Source organism: Centruroides sculpturatus, unplaced genomic scaffold, assembly GCF_000671375.1.
Source record: "Centruroides sculpturatus isolate CEXI.00-Female unplaced genomic scaffold, Cexi_2.0 scaffold1317, whole genome shotgun sequence".
Taxonomy (NCBI): Eukaryota; Metazoa; Arthropoda; class Arachnida; order Scorpiones; family Buthidae; genus Centruroides; species Centruroides sculpturatus.
The window spans coordinates 102,219-124,228 of record NW_019385532.1 but is presented as its reverse complement, the minus strand read 5'-3'; the positions used below and the strand labels follow the sequence as shown (position 1 = coordinate 124,228).

The 22,010-nt window shown below is 28.9% G+C and overlaps 1 protein-coding gene across 1 annotated transcript in view; it reads left to right on the top strand.

Moving 5' to 3' along the window:
* Positions 1-22,010, top strand: part of LOC111639884 (cubilin-like) — a 210,225-nt gene that overhangs the window by 99,799 nt on the left and 88,416 nt on the right. The window contains exons 32-36 of the mRNA XM_023385828.1: positions 316-497; positions 2,521-2,683; positions 3,853-3,969; positions 4,014-4,127; positions 10,688-10,741. Coding sequence (XP_023241596.1) covers positions 316-497; positions 2,521-2,683; positions 3,853-3,969; positions 4,014-4,127; positions 10,688-10,741 — 630 coding nt within the window. The remainder of the gene's footprint in view (positions 1-315; positions 498-2,520; positions 2,684-3,852; positions 3,970-4,013; positions 4,128-10,687; positions 10,742-22,010) is intronic.

Sequence of the window (22,010 nt, the reverse complement as noted above, 5' to 3'; positions counted from 1 at the left end):
GAAATGACTCCCTTATTTTTTCCTGTCATTGCTGCCGCAACACTTCAGAAAATAATATTCAATTTAAACTAGACGAATTACATCGAAAAATATTTATTTATAATTTCTTCTAAACATCTCGCGGGCCGGGGGTTGCCCATCGTTGCAATAGAGCATATTTCATTTACTCATAGAAATTTTTAGGACTTTTGATGAAACTTGCTTTCCTTCATTTTAAAAGGTGATGTACAGTACAAGTGGTCTGGGCCACCCTGTACAGAAGTAACATATATTCTTTAATTAAAAATAAATTTTTAAATTTTCTTATTTAAATAGGTTGTGGTGGTTTATATAAAGCATCTTCTGGGAATATAGTTTCGCCAAATTATCCTCAAAATTACGATGTTTCTGATGATTGTTCATGGTTAATAGAAGTTGACAAAAACTATTTGATTGAATTTACTTTTACAGAGTTTAATATGCCATCAAGCACAAATTGTTCAGGAAGTTACTTAGCTGTAAGTAAACTTCATAGTCACTGTAAATCAATACTGTTTGAAAAATAGGTATTAAATTTTTATTTATAATAATCTTGTATGCCAGGAAAAAATTTGAAAATTCACAGACATAAATAAAATTTTTTCTTTTAGTCTTTTATTTAGTCTTTCACTGATAACATACAAAATACCTATTTGGACAAAATTAAATTTTGTTTTTTTTTGTTCTATGCAACACACAGAAAATAAAACAGAAAATTGAACAAAAAAATTAATTCTGGCTATTTGTTTGATATTTGAATTAATTATTGAGTTGGTTGCATATGTTATTAAAAAATTAATCAAAATTCACTTACTTGGCATTACTGTAGAAAATTTTAATGATGTTTAAAAATCTATTGAATAAATGTTTTGTAAAATTACATATATAGATAAAACCAAATCCACTAAACAATTCATTAGTTATAAACAAAATGTACTAACCTTATTGTACTTTGCACTTATTTATGAAAATTATCACTAATGTTTTCAGGCAGATTTTTCAATAAAAGATTCTTTCTGGTGTTTTTGGTGTTCTGTTTGGCTCTGAAGTATTCAAATTTCAAATGCTTCTTTTTATGAATATTTACATATGTGTGCATGCATTGTTTGTTATAGTGTCAGGTCATACATAGCTTGCCATATCTTTGAGATTTGTTTTTTTGTCTTTAAAATTGATTGAATGGTTCTGGTGGTCTGCTTTAAATGCCTCCAAATTCCTAAATTGGTTTATATGATGGGTTTGTCATATTATAGTAACCTGTTGTAGTTCTGATATAATCTTGATCTCACTGGCATGTATAGCCAAGGCAGTGGGTTTTTTCTTTTTTTAATATCTGTTTTGTGTTTAGGGAAGCATTGTTTGAGAGATCTTCTTGTAGACCCAATGTATACAAGGTCTCTATAAGGACAAAGAAAGAACACCAAGGATATATAAAATTTCCCTCAAGGATAATAGGTTTAATAGAGATTAACTATATACAATGCAAACAAGAAGTCATGTTGTTTCAGTTAAAAAATTTTCTCCTCAAAGGAGTTAGATACATGACCAACATGACTCGATTGCTAACAAGAAAAGTATGTATACAGGGGCTTGCTAAGAAGAAAAGTATTATGTACAGGGACCAGACACTACTAATTTGAGATGGAAGCATATAATTTAAATTAAATAATTTAAAAATATAATTAACAATTGCAGCCTGGCATTGTGACAGTGTCACAATAAATAGTTGTTTGTTTATTTCCTTTTTTCTCTCTCTTTTTCTCTTCAAACTAAAATATTATTTGGCCAAATAGTTTGATTTTGAGAAAGTATTTGGGATGAATATTAAACATATGTGTTTACTGTTTAGTATATGGCTGAAAACCAAATACATACTTTGGGGTCAAATATCCCAAATACCAAATAATGTTGAATATTCGGTCTAACCCTAATTATAACTAAGTATAAATTTTATAATTTATTAACTTTTAAAGGGTATTAATTATTTATAATACATTTTATGTCAATGTGTATTTGCAAAAAAGAGTTTAATTATAGATTTAAAATTAAGTTAAAAATGAATTCTGTTATTCTTTTTAAATTTAAAGTGTATTCATTACAAACTGAAGATGCAAAAAAAAAATGAAGGTGAAAGTATCTTATTTCTGTACTTTTTGAGTTAGAAGCTGAAATTATTAGAACCAAAACTACTAGATTATTATTATTATTAAGCTGTAATATTGCTATTAATTAGCTGATTAAACAATGTAATTTGACTTAAAGATGTTAATAATAATCTGATAATTTAGATCCTTTGAGTGAATGATTAAATTAATTGATTATGGTTTATATGTTTTATTCCATCTGTGATATCTAGTTGTTTAAATCTTTTTACTTTAGTGTCAGATATGTACAACAATTAATATTTCAATAGGTGTTTGATGATAAATCATTTATTAAAGATCAAAATTTTTCATGAAAACACCATTTGTTTTTTTATTATTTCATTAAATTTTATCTTAGATTTTTGATGGTGCTTCTGAAGAGAGTCCATTGTTGCTGAAGTATTGTGATCAGAGAGCACCAGAAATAAACTCTTATAGAACTACTTCTAATCAAATGTATTTACGAATGAAGGCTGATGGATCACAAACTGGAAAAGGATTCAATATTAATTATAAAACAGGTATTGAACAATATTTAATCAATTAAATTAAGTTAATACATTTGTAGACAATCAAAAAATTAATACAATGCTACAATTACTTCAAAACAAAACTAATTACTTATTTACAAAACTCAAATATTGTTACAGTAGTGCGCCGATTATCTGAATCAATTGGGAACTGGGTTTGTTTGGAAAATCGATTTTTCAGATAACCGATTATGTATGAAAAAATACATTATTAATATAGTATATTACTACATTCAATAATAGTGTATTAATATATCCCGTTTTTAAAATTTTCTCCATTGCACGTTGCTTTGCGTTGAATTTTCGTCGATGTTAAGCCTAATGAAAATTTTTATAATAACAATCATGGCTATTGTATCATTAAAATTTATTTTTTTATTTTGTACAAACAAAATAAATATATTAAAAAATATAAAAACAAAAAAATTATACTTTAGAAGTTAATCTCGTATAAAAAATATTCAATTCAGCACAACACAGTCTGACTGGAATGCTTTCGGTTAGCCAATGTTTTGGTTGATTGGCATTTGGATAATCGACACGCTACTGTATTTTATATAATTAACTTTACTTCATGCTGGTTTGTAGGTACAGTAGAGTGTTGTTTATTTGAATCAATTGGGGACTGGGGTTGTTTGGATAACTTATTTTTTGGATAACTGATTATGTACGAAAAAATATATTAACCTCTCCCATGCTGAAATTTTTCTCTGTTGCGTGTTGCTTTGCGTTGAATTTTTGTTGATGTTAAGCCTAACGTAAACTTTTAAAAATAATAATCGTGGCTATTGTATTGTTAAAAATTATTTCTTTATTTTGTACAAAAAAATAAATATATTAAAAAATATAAAAACAAAAAAATTATACTTTAGAAGTTAATCTAGTATCAAAAATATTCAATTCAGCACAACACAGTCTGACTGGAATGCTTTCGGTTAACCAATGTTTCGGTTGATTGGCATTCAGATAATCGATGCTCTATACTGTATTTTATATAATTAACTCTACTTCACGCTGGTTTGTAGGTATTATCTATTTTTATTATCTTAATAGATTTTTCTATCTTAATAGATTTTTGAGAAAAATCTATTAAGTGGTTAAAAAATATTTATTGGTTTTGATCTTTATCAAATTATCAATTATTATAATTTATTTTATAGTTTGTGGAGCCAAATTACTTGCTGATAATGGAGGAGAAATAATGACACCGAATTATCCTCATGAATCAGTAGATTTGTTTCATTGTTCATGGACATTGTATGCCTCAGATTTAGGTAANTGATCTTTATCAAGTTATCAATTATTATAATTTATTTTATAGTTTGTGGAGCCAAATTACTTGCTGATAATGGAGGAGAAATAATGACACCGAATTATCCTCATGAATCAGTAGATTTGTTTCATTGTTCATGGACATTGTATGCCTCAGATTTAGGTAATTTGAAACTTTATTCATTCTGATTCTGAATTATAAACAAAGATATAACACTATTAATTATTAACAATTAATTTTAAGTGCTATGTTTAATGCTAAATTNTTATAACTTTTATCTCAGAAACTCTCATCATTTTGAGGGAAAGACGTCGAGCAGGGGCTAAAATTGAGCAAAATCGCAGAATCTCTCGAGCGATTCAGAGATAATTACCATCCCAAAAACTCTCATAGGAGTCGAAACCACACCCATTTTTGATGCCCCTTCGGTTATACTGTTCTGCGAGATTTGAACGAGAGTTTCTGGAATAAATCGCTCCCGTTATAAGACGTTTTCTAATATTTTTTTTAAGATATATTGTAAAAACGGACTTAGATTTTTAAAAATATATTAATATGCGATAACTATATATTTGTAATTTTTGTTTAGATAAGAGAACTGATTTTTTTTTTTAATATACAAGCGATCGACTTTTTTTGTTTTAATTTTTAACGGTATTTATTGTGTCGCGACAGTGATTAAATAAATGACACAACAACTCTTTCTCTCTCTTTCACTCTTTTATTGGAATAAAGAATAAGGGTTACAACGATATATTAATTTGAAGATTATACAAAAAACATAAGCGTATAAATTTTATTAATTATATTTTAAAAAATAAAGATTATGTTAAAATTATTTTAGGAAAAAAAAATTATAACTTTTCGCATATTTTCGATAAAACATAAACCAGAGTAAAATGATAATTATTCGATACAAATTTGTTTGATAAATGTTTGTGATTAGCAATGACGATACACCAATTAAGTTTATGCTTGTAATCTTCCATAAATTTTTCGGATAATTCTTGATGCTTCGAAATAAGGTCCCAATCCACAACGTTTTCAAGTTCTTGTTTAAAATAATGAATACAATAATATATAAAATTAATACAAAAACGGATACAATAATAATAAACGAATACATTTTTTTTCATTAAAAATAACAATTATAATATTATTTAAAAGATTACATTTTTCATTTTTTTTACATAATGAATACAATAATGTTTAAATATTAATGTATTTTATATTGTATAAAATACAATAATAAACAAATTGAAAAAATTGATTATGAAGAAATAGAATAATGACCATAAGATAAAGTATCTATTCTGTTACTTAAAATGTATTTCTTATCGTAAAAAGCAGAAAGTGAGATTTTATTTTGAAACTGAGTTGTGATCACGTGATTTTTACTAACTATTTGAGTTTGGTTATGACGAAGCTGTTGTTTTTTAAATAGAGTAGTTTTATATAGTTTGTGATCAAAAGTTGATTTAACAACTGATTTATTTATACCTTTTGCCGTTTTTTTCTCATAATGCTCTCCAGAAATCGAATACATTTTAGCTTTTAAATTTACAAATTCCGATATTGGTAATGACTTTGCGTCATCTTTGAAAAATCTTAATTCGTTTTTATTTTCTTCGCTATATAATGGATGGTCTGGAGGATAATTACTAAAATCAAATATGTTTGAAAGATTATTTTTAAAATCGTCGTAAATATCGTCTGTGTAAATTTCTAAAATTAAAGAATCGGTATCTGTATACAAAAGTTTAACCCTATCTTTATAATAATTTTTAAATACTTCGTAATGTATTTGGTACATATGTAACTTACTCAACTCTAAAACACAAAAACCTATGTATAACGGTTTATCGAGTAATAAATTTGTTCTCTTTAATCTAAAAACACTACAGTCTTCGTTCATTATTTGGAAACTTTCTAGCACAGGATCGTTTAGATACTTTTTACATTGGTCTTTATTCAATCCGGCTTTTAAATTAATTTTTTACGCACATTTTGCATGCATTTACCATAGAAGCTATTGTTCATTAATTTAAAGAAGTTTTTGTCAAATTGACTATTGCTAAGTTTTCGTTTTTTATTATTAAAAAATATATATGGTTTTAAGTAAGGTGATTGTTTAAAAGAAAGTATTCTATAAATTTTTTTTAAAATTAAACCTTCCTTTAGATAATATTTTAAGTTTCTATAGTGAACAATATAATGTAATTTATCTTTTAAAGTCGGGACTAATTTTTTAGCATTATTGTTAAATTTTAGATTTAAAGAAGATAAAAGTGATTTCTGATATTTGGATAAATCATCGTATTCTATTGTTTCGTGACTTACTGCAAGGGGTAAATCATTATGTCTGTCGTAAAGCGAAACTAGATATTTTAAGTCAACTTCGAGTATAAACCCTATTTCGAAATTTGAAGATACATTTTTAATATTAAATTCGTCAATTTCAGATTGTTGCAACCAACGAAACTCTGAATATGGGAGATATTGAACCATACTCAATCCGTATAGATTATTGCTATCAATCGTTATTATGTAGCTATGGGGTTTCGAATTATCGTAAGTTTGTGATATGTACGGATTGTTTGCATGAGAGTATCTATTTGCAAGAAGCGATAAACCACCTCTGATTGAAGATTCAAAAAATAAGTATTTATCTAAATCGGTAAATAGCTCTAGTTCTATTTTAGCCATTTTCAATCCCGCAATAAATGTAAGATTTGGACAAGTTAAAAAATGAATTGGATCGAGATCGTAATATTTTAACGATAAGTTTCGAAAATTTGAAAAAATATCAGCTAGTAAAATTGTATCGACAAATTGATATAATTGCAAATAATCTGAAAATTTCCTACAATTAAAAGCTTTCCACACAAGCCGAGCTAAATCGTAATCTTCCGAACTTATATGACTTCTAGTTAAATCGTTGTAAAAACATTTTTTATCCGGTAAAGAATTATTATTTAATTTTGAAATATTATTAAACCAATTATATGGAAAAACACCTTTTCTTTTTAATAAATAGCTATTTTTATTATTCGAAAAAAATTGATTAAAAATCGGAAAGTTGTATTTTGAATTTATTAAATCCTCAGTTAGACTTGATAATGATGAATTTAAAAAATGGTAGCTGTCTAAAAATTTAAAACAATCTAAAGTATATGTAGTGTATTTTTCCATATTGATGGGAATAATTCTAAGAGAGGATATATATTTTTTAGAAATATGTTTTAAAATTAGATGCGAATCGTAACCAGAAAAATTATGAAGAACTACGGGAATAAAAGGTTTTAGATTTAAATTTAAATTACATCCCTGACACGCTACCTGTCGAAACCTTCCATTTAAATGATTATGATCAATTACGCTTACATCGTTAGGGGAAAACTTTTTTCCACAAATATTACATTTATCTCGATTAATAGAATTTGGAATTGTTCGAGGATCTAATGGAATATTAAGTTTTATTTCTTTAATAAGACGTTCCGATTGATGTTTTAAAGTTTCTAAAAAATTGTCTATAACGTCTAAGCCGCAATAAAATTTAGAATAGATAATTGTTTCGTTTTTATCTAATACGACCATCGCATAACAAATCGGTTTATGAATTTGCGTAACGGTACTAAAGCTAGTATCTGTTGATTGCATCGCGTTAGAAACTGTTTCTGTTAAACATTCGAAGTCGCAATAAACGACAACAGGATGCTTAAGCATCTTATGAAATTCGTTAAATTTAAGAATGGAATTTTCGACTGTAGGTACCGATAGTCTTTGAAATTTGAAATTTGTACATATTTCTCTATGTAAATTTAAACTCGATTCGCGTTGAAAACCGTTTAAACAATTTTTACAATAGTAATAAAGAGACTTTTGTTTTTCGTGTAAAAGTCTGTTGAAATTTCGAATTAAAAAATAATGATTTTGGTATAATAGTAAATTCGCAATTTTACCGAATTTAAACTTACTTATATAATATGGAAAAACAATATCTTTATAGCCATATATATTAATGGAAATACTATTTGATTTCTCAAAAACATATATTTGCTCCAACGAAACCGGATATTTTAAGTTCGAACAATTAATAAATTTTAAATATTTTCTATAGGTAGATATATTATTTTTATTATTTTTCAATGGGAAAATACTCGCGAGAATCCAATACACAAAGCATTTATTATCATTACATCGAATACTTAAAATACACTTTTTATTTACTGAACGTTTAGGTAAAATTATGGAACCACAACCCCCATTATATGCAGTATATGTTGCTCTATGAATATCAATATAATCTAATTTGTAAATTACCCACCCATTGCCTAATACTACCGCAACAGATATATCTCCTAGAATTTTGTTTATTGCATTCTCGATACTTTTCCAAGCTAGAAAAGGGCTTAGAACTCATTCGGCGTAACTCGTAAAGAAAAAATCTTTAAACTCGTATTTATCTTCCATTTCTATGCTTTTGTACATTATTACTTTTAAGCTAATCACAAATCGTACTCTATAATCATTCCCAAAGTTCGTAATTACATTAAAAACTTCGGATTTTATATCTCTAAAAAAAATGGTTGGATTGATATATTCGATCTCGGTTATACGATAGCGTTCTAAAAAATTTTGAAACGCTGATTCTACCAGCAAAAACATTTTCTTTTTAAAATTTACCTGACGAGTTAATGTTTCTAGATGATTTCTTCATATAAGAGAGATGCGGAACTATACTACAACGGGTTAATGATTCTAGACGATTTCTTTATATGCGAGAGATAATAAACTAGACTACAATGATTTCTTCATATTTTGAGAGAGAGTGAGCGATGTTCGCAATATTTCTATTTTTTTTAAAAAAAATCAATTAAATTACATAATTTTTTAAAAACATTATATTAAAAAAATTACTTACGCGTAGATTTTCATTTATTCAAATGAAATCTTTCAGATATTTTTGAACTGCGTTCGAAGCTTGAATAAAAAAATTAACTTCTTTTACCGGGATGTTGAATCTATTCTGTATCTCACCTTTAGCACTTGTTTTCGCTAAACATATATAATACTGTTGTCTGAATTCTTTAATTTCCAGGTTAAACCCATGTGATATGTATATCGAATACGGCGGGTCACTTTTAAACGAGGATTCGTCCTTCAATATGACTAAGTCATACTTTTTTTTTTTTCTCCACCGGTGCATCATCGATTTTTGTCGTCAATTTACGCTTTTTAGTTGTAAAGGGGTTGTCGATTACAAACAATGACTGAGAATCTATAAAAAAAGATGAATAACTATAAAAAAAATAATAATTTAATTTACTTATTTAAAATCAAAATCTAAATAAAAAAAAATCTAGCTTACCTTCCATAGACATCTTTTCTTGCTTAGCTGTAGAGAGAGAGTTGATAAACTAATAAATCTATTTGTCTATTTCTCTCGCTTTTATATNGCTGATTCTACCAGCAAAAACATTTTCTTTTTAAAATTTACCTGACGAGTTAATGTTTCTAGATGATTTCTTCATATAAGAGAGATGCGGAACTATACTACAACGGGTTAATGATTCTAGACGATTTCTTTATATGCGAGAGATAATAAACTAGACTACAATGATTTCTTCATATTTTGAGAGAGAGTGAGCGATGTTCGCAATATTTCTATTTTTTTTAAAAAAAATCAATTAAATTACATAATTTTTTAAAAACATTATATTAAAAAAATTACTTACGCGTAGATTTTCATTTATTCAAATGAAATCTTTCAGATATTTTTGAACTGCGTTCGAAGCTTGAATAAAAAAATTAACTTCTTTTACCGGGATGTTGAATCTATTCTGTATCTCACCTTTAGCACTTGTTTTCGCTAAACATATATAATACTGTTGTCTGAATTCTTTAATTTCCAGGTTAAACCCATGTGATATGTATATCGAATACGGCGGGTCACTTTTAAACGAGGATTCGTCCTTCAATATGACTAAGTCATACTTTTTTTTTTTTCTCCACCGGTGCATCATCGATTTTTGTCGTCAATTTACGCTTTTTAGTTGTAAAGGGGTTGTCGATTACAAACAATGACTGAGAATCTATAAAAAAAGATGAATAACTATAAAAAAAATAATAATTTAATTTACTTATTTAAAATCAAAATCTAAATAAAAAAAAATCTAGCTTACCTTCCATAGACATCTTTTCTTGCTTAGCTGTAGAGAGAGAGTTGATAAACTAATAAATCTATTTGTCTATTTCTCTCGCTTTTATATTCTTTTGATAATAAGGGTTATTACTCTTTGACACTGTTAATACTGAATAATGGGGTGTGAATTTTTTCTTGAGAATGTATTAAAGAAAAAAGTGTGTGGGGAGTTTTAAAAAAACATATTACATCTCAGCTGGGGTGGTAAATCTTGAAGAAAAAAAAAACATATTACATTAGACAGCTGAGTGGTAAGTCTTGAAGAAAAAACAAAACATATTACATTAGACAGCTGGGTGAAAAGCCTTTAAAAAAAAAAATATTTTTAAGGGAGATAAAAAAATGGTCGACAATATAAATATTTTGATTTCTCATTGAAAATGGTTAAAAAAGATGATTTCTGGAATCTTAGAAATTAAAATTATCATTGAATATAGTTTGAAAAGAAGTGATAAAATATTTGTGGGGTATCACACATTAGATGAAATATGGGAATATATAAACATTTTTTCTTTAGATGACTTAATTTTTAACAACGAAAATGCAGAAGCATTTGTGTTAGAAGAAAAAGGTAATTATCTTTTTATATTTTATAAAACAAATTTTTTTAAAATTTTAATTTGTAGAAAAATCTTATATATTTTTTTAGTAAAATTTTTAAAAAAATTTTAATTTGTAGATGAATCAGATAAAGATTGGGAGTTTTCCAATATTTATAATTTTAATCATCATGTTCCATATATATATTTAAGACCACAGGATTATACTGTTATTAATAAAAAAATTTATAAATAATACACCTTTTACCATAATGGAAAAAGTTATGTTTGCGACAGAATAATAAAAATTATGGAAGATGAAGAAGCAGTCATTTATTATAATGAAGAAAATAAGATAGTGGTGGAACATGATGACACCCTTTTTATTTTATTTGAAGTTGTAGGTATTTTTTTTTTTTTAATTTAATTTTCTTTTTTTATTTCTAGAATCAATAGAATAGATTATGTTTATTAAAACAATAAAAAATTAATGGTGAGTAAAAATATTTCTTTGGCTTTTTTTTTCAGATATGGGCGATTAAATTAAATATTAGTTTTTTTTTCAGGTTTAATAAAAACACATTTTTTTTTAGTTTTTTAAAATAGACTTTTTTATTTGAGTAAACTAATGCTACATTGATTACATTTAATTTTTATATTAGATGGTAATTTACCCAAACGGAAATTATTGTGTATAAATCTCATTACAAAAGCATCATTGAATAGTTTAGTAGTAGGTTGTAACATTCGAATATCTTGATTTCTTGATATTTTATAGAGAAAATATAGACAAAAGTATCCGCACGTAAAACTATACGGTCCTTGCAAAGTTAATTGATTCCAGCGTAACTGTTTCGAATTCCGACGAATAAATTTTATAATCGATCGGTTTTTAGGAGGTAATTCATACGAGTCAAAGTAAAAACATGTCGAATCTTGAAAATATATTGCTATCCAATGTTGTCCCTGCTTTAGACTGCTATCGGTATTAATTATAAATCCTTTCTTCTTTCCAATTTTTTCGGGTAATAAATCTGACGGATAGACGCCTCCAAATGTCTTGCTAATTTCTGAATCTCCTAATGCTAGTTTCCATAAGGTAATCGTATCCATCGTTTAGTAGTCAATGTAAATATTCCGAGATTGATCAATTTCTATTGTATTACGATACTCTAAAAAGCACACGACGTTGACCGTCTCCGGTAAAGATCTTTTGAACTTTAAGTCTACAGAAATGTTTCCATGTGTTAATATCGATGTATGATTTTCAGACGCTGCCTTATCCTAAGTTAAATCAAACACGTGAAACATATATCCTTGCGTGTAGTCAGAATACGATATATTAGCGTATTTTCCGTAGGGAATTCCACCCATNTTTTAAATAGACTTTTTATTTGAGTAAACTAATGCTACATTGATTACATTTAATTTTTATATTAGATGGTAATTTACCCAAACGGAAATTATTGTGTATAAATCTCATTACAAAAGCATCATTGAATAGTTTAGTAGTAGGTTGTAACATTCGAATATCTTGATTTCTTGATATTTTATAGAGAAAATATAGACAAAAGTATCCGCACGTAAAACTATACGGTCCTTGCAAAGTTAATTGATTCCAGCGTAACTGTTTCGAATTCCGACGAATAAATTTTATAATCGATCGGTTTTTAGGAGGTAATTCATACGAGTCAAAGTAAAAACATGTCGAATCTTGAAAATATATTGCTATCCAATGTTGTCCCTGCTTTAGACTGCTATCGGTATTAATTATAAATCCTTTCTTCTTTCCAATTTTTTCGGGTAATAAATCTGACGGATAGACGCCTCCAAATGTCTTGCTAATTTCTGAATCTCCTAATGCTAGTTTCCATAGGGTAATCGTATCCATCGTTTAGTAGTCAATGTAAATATTCCGAGATTGATCAATTTCTATTGTATTACGATACTCTAAAAAGCACACGACGTTGACCGTCTCCGGTAAAGATCTTTTGAACTTTAAGTCTACAGAAATGTTTCCATGTGTTAATATCGATGTATGATTTTCAGACGCTGCCTTATCAGGAGTTAAATCAAACACGTGAAACATATATCCTTGCGTGTAGTCAGAATACGATATATTAGCGTATTTTCCGTAGGGAATTCCACCCATCTCTTCGAATAATGTTGCATAACTTCGAGCATAGCTTTTTTCATCGAAATCGGGAGTATAAGGATTAGGAGGAATTAAAATCGAATCCTTTATAACAGAAATATAATTTAAATCGAAATTTTCAAAATTGAAAGGATTTAAATTGATCTGTCCATTAAATGCGTTATTACGTACTAATCCGATTATAATTCTTTTGGGAATTTGACCGATTATTGCATTTAAAATATTTGAACTTAATATACCTTTACTTAGCGTAAAAACTTTAATGTTGACTCGTCGATAAGGCATTTTAATTACGGAATTTTTTAATGCTTTTTCCATTCCAATTAAGATGCTAGGACTAACTTCTATTTTGTTTACTTTTAATGTAATATTCTTTAATCGAATCTGATAATTATCGCTATTCGCCATTAAAGCAAAAGCGTCTTTTGAACGTTCCAGTTTTATTCGAACATCTATGCTGTTTATCAATAATTTAGGTTGATTAATAAAATCGAAATGAAGTCGTTCATATAAATCCAATACTTGACTTTGACTACTTTTCTTAAATCTGGCGATTAATCCTTCATTCTTAGCATCTTTAATTGGATCGGTTTCGTTTAAAAATCCAGCGGTATCTTTGTAGAAAAACGAACTAGTTAAATAAGTTTTTTGTGCTTCTTCAGATTAAAATATGATAGCGTCTATTATCGCTTTATAAGGATAGTTTATATGCGTCGATACTAATTTATCATTAAACAAAGTGGTACATCATGAAAACATGCTATGCAATAAATTATTTACTGGAGTAACGAGATCGGTATTCAAAGTAGTCGTTCCATTTCGTTTAGTAACGGATAATTGCGCATTAATCGAAATACTGCTCAAATCTATTAAGCTTTCGCCCGAACCAGGAATTAAAAATTCTATAGGATATGTTTGGTTAGTTATGGAGGCTATGGGGAAAAGAATTGTGGGGGTGGAATTTTCTACAGCCAGCTGTGTTGGTATTGTTTGAAAGAAATCGAGCTCCGACTTGCTGCACGGACATGATGATAAATCCATTTATTCTTAAGAAAAAATATCGACTTCCTTCCTCTTCTTATGATTCTTTTGTTTTACGCTTTTTCTTCGACGTTTTTGTTTTTTATCCGATCCGCTTTGAACTTTTTGAATGATGTCATCTCTCACTTCTTCACCTAGCTTTTTTATACGTGATCGGGCGGAATCTTTTAACGATTTCCTGCTGAGTAAATCCGATCCGATATCTTTCGCTATATTTAACGCTTTCTTTCCAATATATTTTTCCGCATCTTTTAATATTGGAATTGCTTGTCTGAACACGTCTCCAAAAAATCCGTATCCTCTTTGGATTGGACGATCTTTAAAGTATTGTCCGAATCCCGATTGGGGGGTAAAATAATGGGTGTGCGAATATATAGAATCGGGATAAAAAAATCCCCCCGTCTGTGATCGATAATAAGCGATACATTCCTCTGGTTTAAGCTTCATTTTATTAAATAAATGATTCTTTTGTGAAAATGGATTTTTATACTCGTCTAAAACATAATACCAAAAGCGATTTTCCAGAAGTAAAAATTATATTTTCACCCGTGGATGAGCGTAGATCTATAGATATAGTCTCGATGTGATTGGTTCGAACGGGAAAAAATAATGGAGTGTTGTAAATTTTATCGATTTGTTGATCTTTTTCTCCTATAACGGGGATTACTCGAAACAATGGAGCCGAAGTATCCCCTACATGATGAGATTCTATTATATTAGAATATACAAATATTTCCGTTATTCCAGCGTTTAATTCTAAAGCATACGTCCCTATAAATTTACCTTCGGGATATTCTAATTGATCAAATCCTAATATATCTTTTAATTGTCTATTAAATTTGATGGAAGATCCTCGTGGAATTTTTAATAATAGCTTTTTATCCGGAAGCGATTTAAAACTTATTATCTGAAATGCTTTAAGAAAATCTTTTGTTCCATATAGTCCTCTCGGTATATGTAATATATTTTCAACATTTTCGGTTCTTATTTCTTCTATATACCTATTTTTCTCGATTAAAGTAAAAAATTTTCCACTAAAATCTTGTAAAGACAGAGTATATCGAAATGTTTGTTCTTCTTCTCCCTGTATAATGAACGGATTTTGATTATCTAAATTCAGCATAGAGAGAAATATACCCCCACTATCTGGATATACATGCAATTCGCAATTATTAGCGACGTAAATTTTCACAGTGCTATCGTCTTTGTTAAAAGAAAAATTAATAAAATGATCCTTTTTCAAAACTTTCAAATTATTCGTAATATTCTCGAATATATGACTCGAGTTATTTCCTTGCATAGGTTGTAACGGAATTAGAGTAGATAAATCTTCGGCTTTTATTTTAATCAATTTCATATCTTTAGTAGTAATGACGTATTTGTTATTTTCACTAGTAATATTAAACCACGAACATGGTATTATTATTTGGGATAAAGCCACTTCCCGAGATCCTGTTAAATTTATCGGTGGATTAATTTTCGATGTGAAAGAGGATTGAGTATTTTTTGGAAAAAAATCCATACTCACAGAGCTTATTAGAGTCACATAAAAATTATCCATTTTTTACTTTCTGCAATTCTTTGTTATAAAATCGTCCTTTAATCGTGTGGTTGTTATAATCTTTCTGGACATAAGTAGCTGGATTTGTAGGATGTTGTTCTTTTATAATGAAAATTTCCTTACTCCATCCGGGTAAATAACCTCTCATAAAAGTTTTTTGTTTTTTAGAAACTCTAACTCTATCATCAATTTTAAATTTATATTTTATTTTAGTTTTTGTTTTACCATAAAGTCGATTAAAAATTTGCGAATGATGTTTAGGTTTAACCTTGGCCGGAAAGCAAAAGCGTCTTTTGAACGTTCCAGTTTTATTCGAACATCTATGCTGTTTATCAATAATTTAGGTTGATTAATAAAATCGAAATGAAGTCGNTAGGATGTTGTTCTTTTATAATGAAAATTTCCTTACTCCATCCGGGTAAATAACCTCTCATAAAAGTTTTTTGTTTTTTAGAAACTCTAACTCTATCATCGATTTTAAATTTATATTTTATTTTAGTTTTTGTTTTACCATAAAGTCGATTAAAAATTTGCGAATGATGTTTAGGTTTAACCTTGGCCGGAGACATTCCTATACTTCGATGCGTACTATTATTATACGCTCGTACCAAATCGTTTAATTTATCAATATATTTATTAGAATTTCGATAAGTGATAAGATGATAAATTTTATTTTTTAAGGTCTTATTAAATCATTCCACTATCGATGCTTTCGTTTCGGAATGATTTATTTGATGTTTTTTAAACAAATCCTTAATAACAGAATTCATGAACTCCTTTCCCTTATCGGTATGGAGAAATCTAGGTATTGCTTTTCTAAATATTTTTTGAAACGCTTTTTTTATCGTTTCCGGTTTTTTGTCTTTAACTGGAATTACATATGCATATTTAGAAAACGCATCGATAGTTAATAATAAATATTTTATTTCATTATTGACTTTTGAAAATTGACGAACATCCATAAGATCGGATTGAAATAATTCTTTTTGATATAGAGCTTTAGTTTTACGACGCGTATAATTTATTCATACTGGTTTATGTAGAGTATATGTATCTTGAGTCGATAGCCATTTTTCGACAGTTTTTCTCGGCAACTTTGTTGCTTTTACTAGACTTGTTATGCCACCAAATGATGCAGGATGAGATGGAGTGTAATAAATAGATCTCAATAATCTTTTCATGAAATATGCTTTCTTTTAGATGACGCAATTCATTTAGGAATTTTTGTAGCAGATGCTCCGCCAGTTTTTTCCTAACACTAATCGATCGAATCGGAGGCGATGGAATCGATGGCGATCGAAAACGAAGTATGGGAGATTCTCCTATTTTTAATCGAGTCGACAATGCTTTATTTCCAATCCATTCTTTGGGTATATTCGCTTTGATAATTACATTCCAAAAGGTGTCAAAACCAGGGGTTCAATGCTCGATTTTCTCATTCGCATAAGATAGCACATTAAATCTACTATGTGACTGTTTATTATTGGTTCGTTATTCACCACTAATTCTCCTTTTTCGTTCCAATCGTATTGGTGAGATTTTAGTAATTGAATGATATGTGGAACATACTTTTGATATGCCAGCGGTATCAAAACTGTTATCTGATCTTCGATAGATGATGGTTTTATTGGTTCGGGCAATTGTTGTTCAGATTCTTCAGATGGTTACGATGTTAAAGAAACTCGAATCGGTTCTTTCGGTGCATGAATAGATTGTTTAAATCTCGAAATCAATTGACTTAATAGTTTAACTTTCAAATCATCCGTCAAAGTACTTTCTTCTAATAAATCTTGAATATTATCGTGTAACCATATTTCCGGTTTTTGTAATTGATATTTAGGTACCAATTCGGGCGGTAGTAGCGCCATTCGTTGAGCCATTTTTTTATTAAAATCCAAAAAGTTTTTTAGCTAATGATATTATTGGACCTAAAATTGCGTCTAAAAATCCTCCAGATTGGTTTACCAAAATCTTCTTTTTTGCTTGGAGACCTATTTTTTTATTTGCGAGTTTTCGTATACATCCTTTATATTTTTTTAACTTGTTCACATTAACGGGCAAACGACCTTTAAGCGTGTTGTCGCAAATTTCGCATATGACTTTTATTTGATCCAGGGAAGCCTCTTTTAACAAAGCTTTTCTCTGAGCGGGTGTTGTCTTTGCAAGCACATTTAACAAATGATAATTTTTTTTAATATTCTTCATTTTTGTGGAATATAAACCCAATACACGCCTTGGTTGTCAGGAAAACACGAATCCCTTAAACACAATTCCTTATCCGTGGAGGGGTGGAAATCGATTAATAAATAACCGTACAGTTTGGATGTGGCAGTTAAATATGCATCTTTGAAGTATTTTGTTCTACCTATAAACGCTTGACGAGCGAGACAGTTGATTTGATTTTCATCTCTTTTATTCTTAAATAATATTAAATAATGAGTATTTAAACTTATATCTCTCATTACTTTATTACGAGGAAATAAATTTTGCATTATCAATATAACACTTATATTTTTATGATGGGATTGAACGGTAAATAATTCGGCAATTTTTTCGGTTAAAGAATGCATTAAATCATCTATAATTATTAAATCCAAATTTTCGATGTTTTCGGGAATACCGCATTTAAAACGAATATTTTTCTCTTCCACGAACCACGGCTGAAACATTGAATAACACCACATAACTCTTTTTAACGGTTTTTCGTAGATATTTTCACGCAGCATTTTTCGAACTAAAGAAGTTTTTCCAGATTGAGACGGACCGACGACAATACAACTCGACGGATGTTTTAAACGCATTTCGTACAAAGTAAGTTAAATTCTTTCTTTAATAATTGCACACCGATATATTTATGAGGTAGTCCTTCGCTCGTAAATTTTCGAATATCATATACAACTCTTCCAGCATTCGTACATTTATGTAAATAAACGTTTCTATCTAAATGTAAAGAATATTCGCAAGTAGTATTTTTTATATCAATTTCCTTAAAATCCGATCTACATAATAACACTGAAAAACCAATCGTTAACGCAAATAATTCTAAACAGGTTATAATAGCGAAAGCGATTAATATATTACGAGACATGATGTAAAAATAACGTTTAAAACCAAAATCATTGCGTATTAAAACAACACAAAACGACTAGTGCGCATGCGCGTATTAAAATAACACAAAACTACTAGTGCGCATGAGCGAAAAACATAATAAAAAAACTAGATAGCGAATTCAAAAATTAATTCATTAGAAAAATGGGAGAGTCAAGTACATGCGTGTCGTCGTTCGGTTGGAGAGCATTTTTTCCAATCAACGAAAAATTATTAGTTCCCTACGTTTTCTCTAATGGTAGCTTCTCAAGCATCGAATTGGCAGAATACTCGGCTAAATCGCAAAACTTTCCACCATCCATTAAAATTCTATGTTGCGTGGATTACGTACCACGGTTTATACCCCAGGTGAAACATTTCCGATGGCTGCTTACATCAAAGGAATCTTATCATCATCAAAGCTTGGAAATTCTATCGGAATCTAGCAAAACATTTAACAATTTTGAAGAATGTTTCATCGATTCGGAAAAACATAATCCTCATTGCAGACCCGAAAATAATATTCTGAAAATGTATTTTGAGTATAAAAGTGAAAACCAATAAATATATATATTTTTTTTAAATTTCGTGTCTTGTTTTATTTAATAATATTTTTACTTTCATTTAACTAAAACGGTTTATTAGAAGGAAAAGCGATTGCGTAATTAACTCAATTACATCATTTTTAAAGTTTATTGACCTGAAATGAGTGAAAACAAAACCAAAACCAAGTGATTGTGTCATTTCGTGTCTTGTTTTATTTAATAATATTTTACGTTCATTTAACTAAAACCGGTTTATTAGGAGGAAAAGCGATCGCGTCATAAAAAAAATTATATAAAAGTGAGACAAACAATAAAACTAATCATTATTTGTATTACTATCGAACGAAGAAGGAGTATTTTCACATCATAATGAAAGGAAAAAGCGTAGTTCGCAAAGTAGGCCCAAGTTTTGATTGGAAAGATTTTTCTAGATTAAATTTAAGCGAAGAAGTAATAAGACGACTTGCAGATAAGATCGATTGGGACATTATTTCTGAAAAAAACTAATCTTAGTGACGAATTTATTAGAGATTTCCAACATAAATTAAATTGGAATAAAATTTGGAAAAGCAAACGCTTCTCCTCTGATTTTATACAAAGATATGTTCAACGAGTTAATTGGGATGATGTTTGTCGTTATCAACAGTTATCAGAATCCTTTTTGACCCAATATCACGATCGTCTAAATTGGGATCTCGTATCTCAATATCAAAGACTGAGTGAAAATTTCATATTAACTTTTAAACATTTCCTCAATATGAAGCTTATTTGTAAATATTAACAATTGCATGAAGAAATTATTAGAGAACTTGAAAACGTTGTGGATTGGGACCTTATTTCGAAGCATCAAGAATTATCCGAAAAATTTATGGAAGATTACAAGCATAAACCTGAGCGGGTGTTGTCTTTGCAAGCACATTTAACAAATGATAATTTTTTTTAATATTCTTCATTTTTGTGGAATATAAACCCAATACACGCCTTGGTTGTCAGGAAAACACGAATCCCTTAAACACAATTCCTTATCCGTGGAGGGGTGGAAATCGATTAATAAATAACCGTACAGTTTGGATGTGGCAGTTAAATATGCATCTTTGAAGTATTTTGTTCTACCTATAAACGCTTGACGAGCGAGACAGTTGATTTGACTTTCATCTCTTTTATTCTTAAATAATATTAAATAATGAGTATTTAAACTTATATCTCTCATTACTTTATTACGAGGAAATAAATTTTGCATTATCAATATAACACTTATATTTTTATGATGGGATTGAATGGTAAATAATTCGGCAATTTTTTTGGTTAAAGAATGCATTAAATTGTCTATAATTATTAAATCTAAATTTTCGATATTTTCGGGAATACCGCATTTAAAACGAATATTTTTCTCTTCCACGAACCACGGCTGAAACATTGAATAACACCACATAACTCTTTTTAACGGTTTTTCGTAGCATATTTTCACGCAGCATTTTCCGAACTAAAGAAGTTTTTCCAGATTGAGACGGACCGACGACAATACAACTCGACGGATGTTTTAAACGCATTTCGTACAAAGTAAGTTAAATTCCTTCTTTAATAATTGCACACCTATATATTTATGAGGTAGTCCTTCGCTCGTGAATTTTCGAATATCATATACAACTCTTCCAGCATTCTTACATTTATGTAAATAAACATTTCTATCTAAATGTAAAGAATATTCGCAAGTAGTATTTTTTATATCAATTTCCTTAAAATCCGATCTACATAATAAAACTGAAAAACCAATCGTTAACGCAAATAATTCTAAACAGGTTATAATAGCGAAAGCGATTAATATATTACGAGACATTATGTAAAAATAAAGTTTAAAACCAAAATCATTGCATATTAAAAATAACACAAAATGACTAGTGCGCATGAGCGAAAAACATAATAAAACCTAGATCGCGAATTCAAAAATTAATTCATTAGAAAAATGGGAGAGTCAAGTACATGTGTGTCGTCGTTCGGTTGGAGAGCATTTTTTCCAATCAACGAAAAATTATTAGTTCCCTACGTTTTCTCTAATGGTAGCTTCTCAAGCATCGAATTGGCAGAATACTCGGCTAAATCGCAAAACTTTCCACCATCCATTAAAATTCTATGTTGCGTGGATTACGTACCACGGTTTATACCCCAGGTGAAACATTTCCGATGGCTGCTTACATCAAAGGAATCTTATCATCATCAAAGCTTGGAAATTCTATCGGAATCTAGCAAAACATTTAACAATTTTGAAGAATGTTTCATCGATTCGGAAAAACATAATCCTCATTGCGGACCCGAAAATAATATTCCGAAAATGTACTTTGAGTATAAAAGTGAAAACCAATAAATATATATTTTTTTAAATTTCGTGTCTTGTTTTATTTAATAATATTTTTAGGTTCATTTAACTAAAACCGGTTTATTGGGGAAAAACGCGATTGCGTCATAAAAGCGATTACGTCATTTTTAAAGTTCGCTGACCTAAAACAAAACCAAAACCAAGCGATTGCGTCATAAAAAATTATATAAAAAGCGAGACAAACAATAAAACTAATCATTATTCGTATTACTATCGAAAGAAGAAGAAGGACTATTTTCATATCATAATGAACGGAAACAACGCAGAGATGATAGCTCGCGAAGTAGGCCCGAATTTTGATTGGAAAGATTTTTCTAGATTAAATTTAAGCGAAGAAGTAATAAGACGACTTGAAGATAAAGTCGATTGGGACATTATTTCTGAAAAAACTAATCTTAGTGACGAATTTATTAGAGATTTCCAACATAAATTAAATTGGAATAAAATTTGGAAAAACAAACGCTTCTCCTCCGATTTTATACACAGATATGTTCAACGAGTTAACTGGGACGATGTTTGTCGTTATCAACAGCTATCA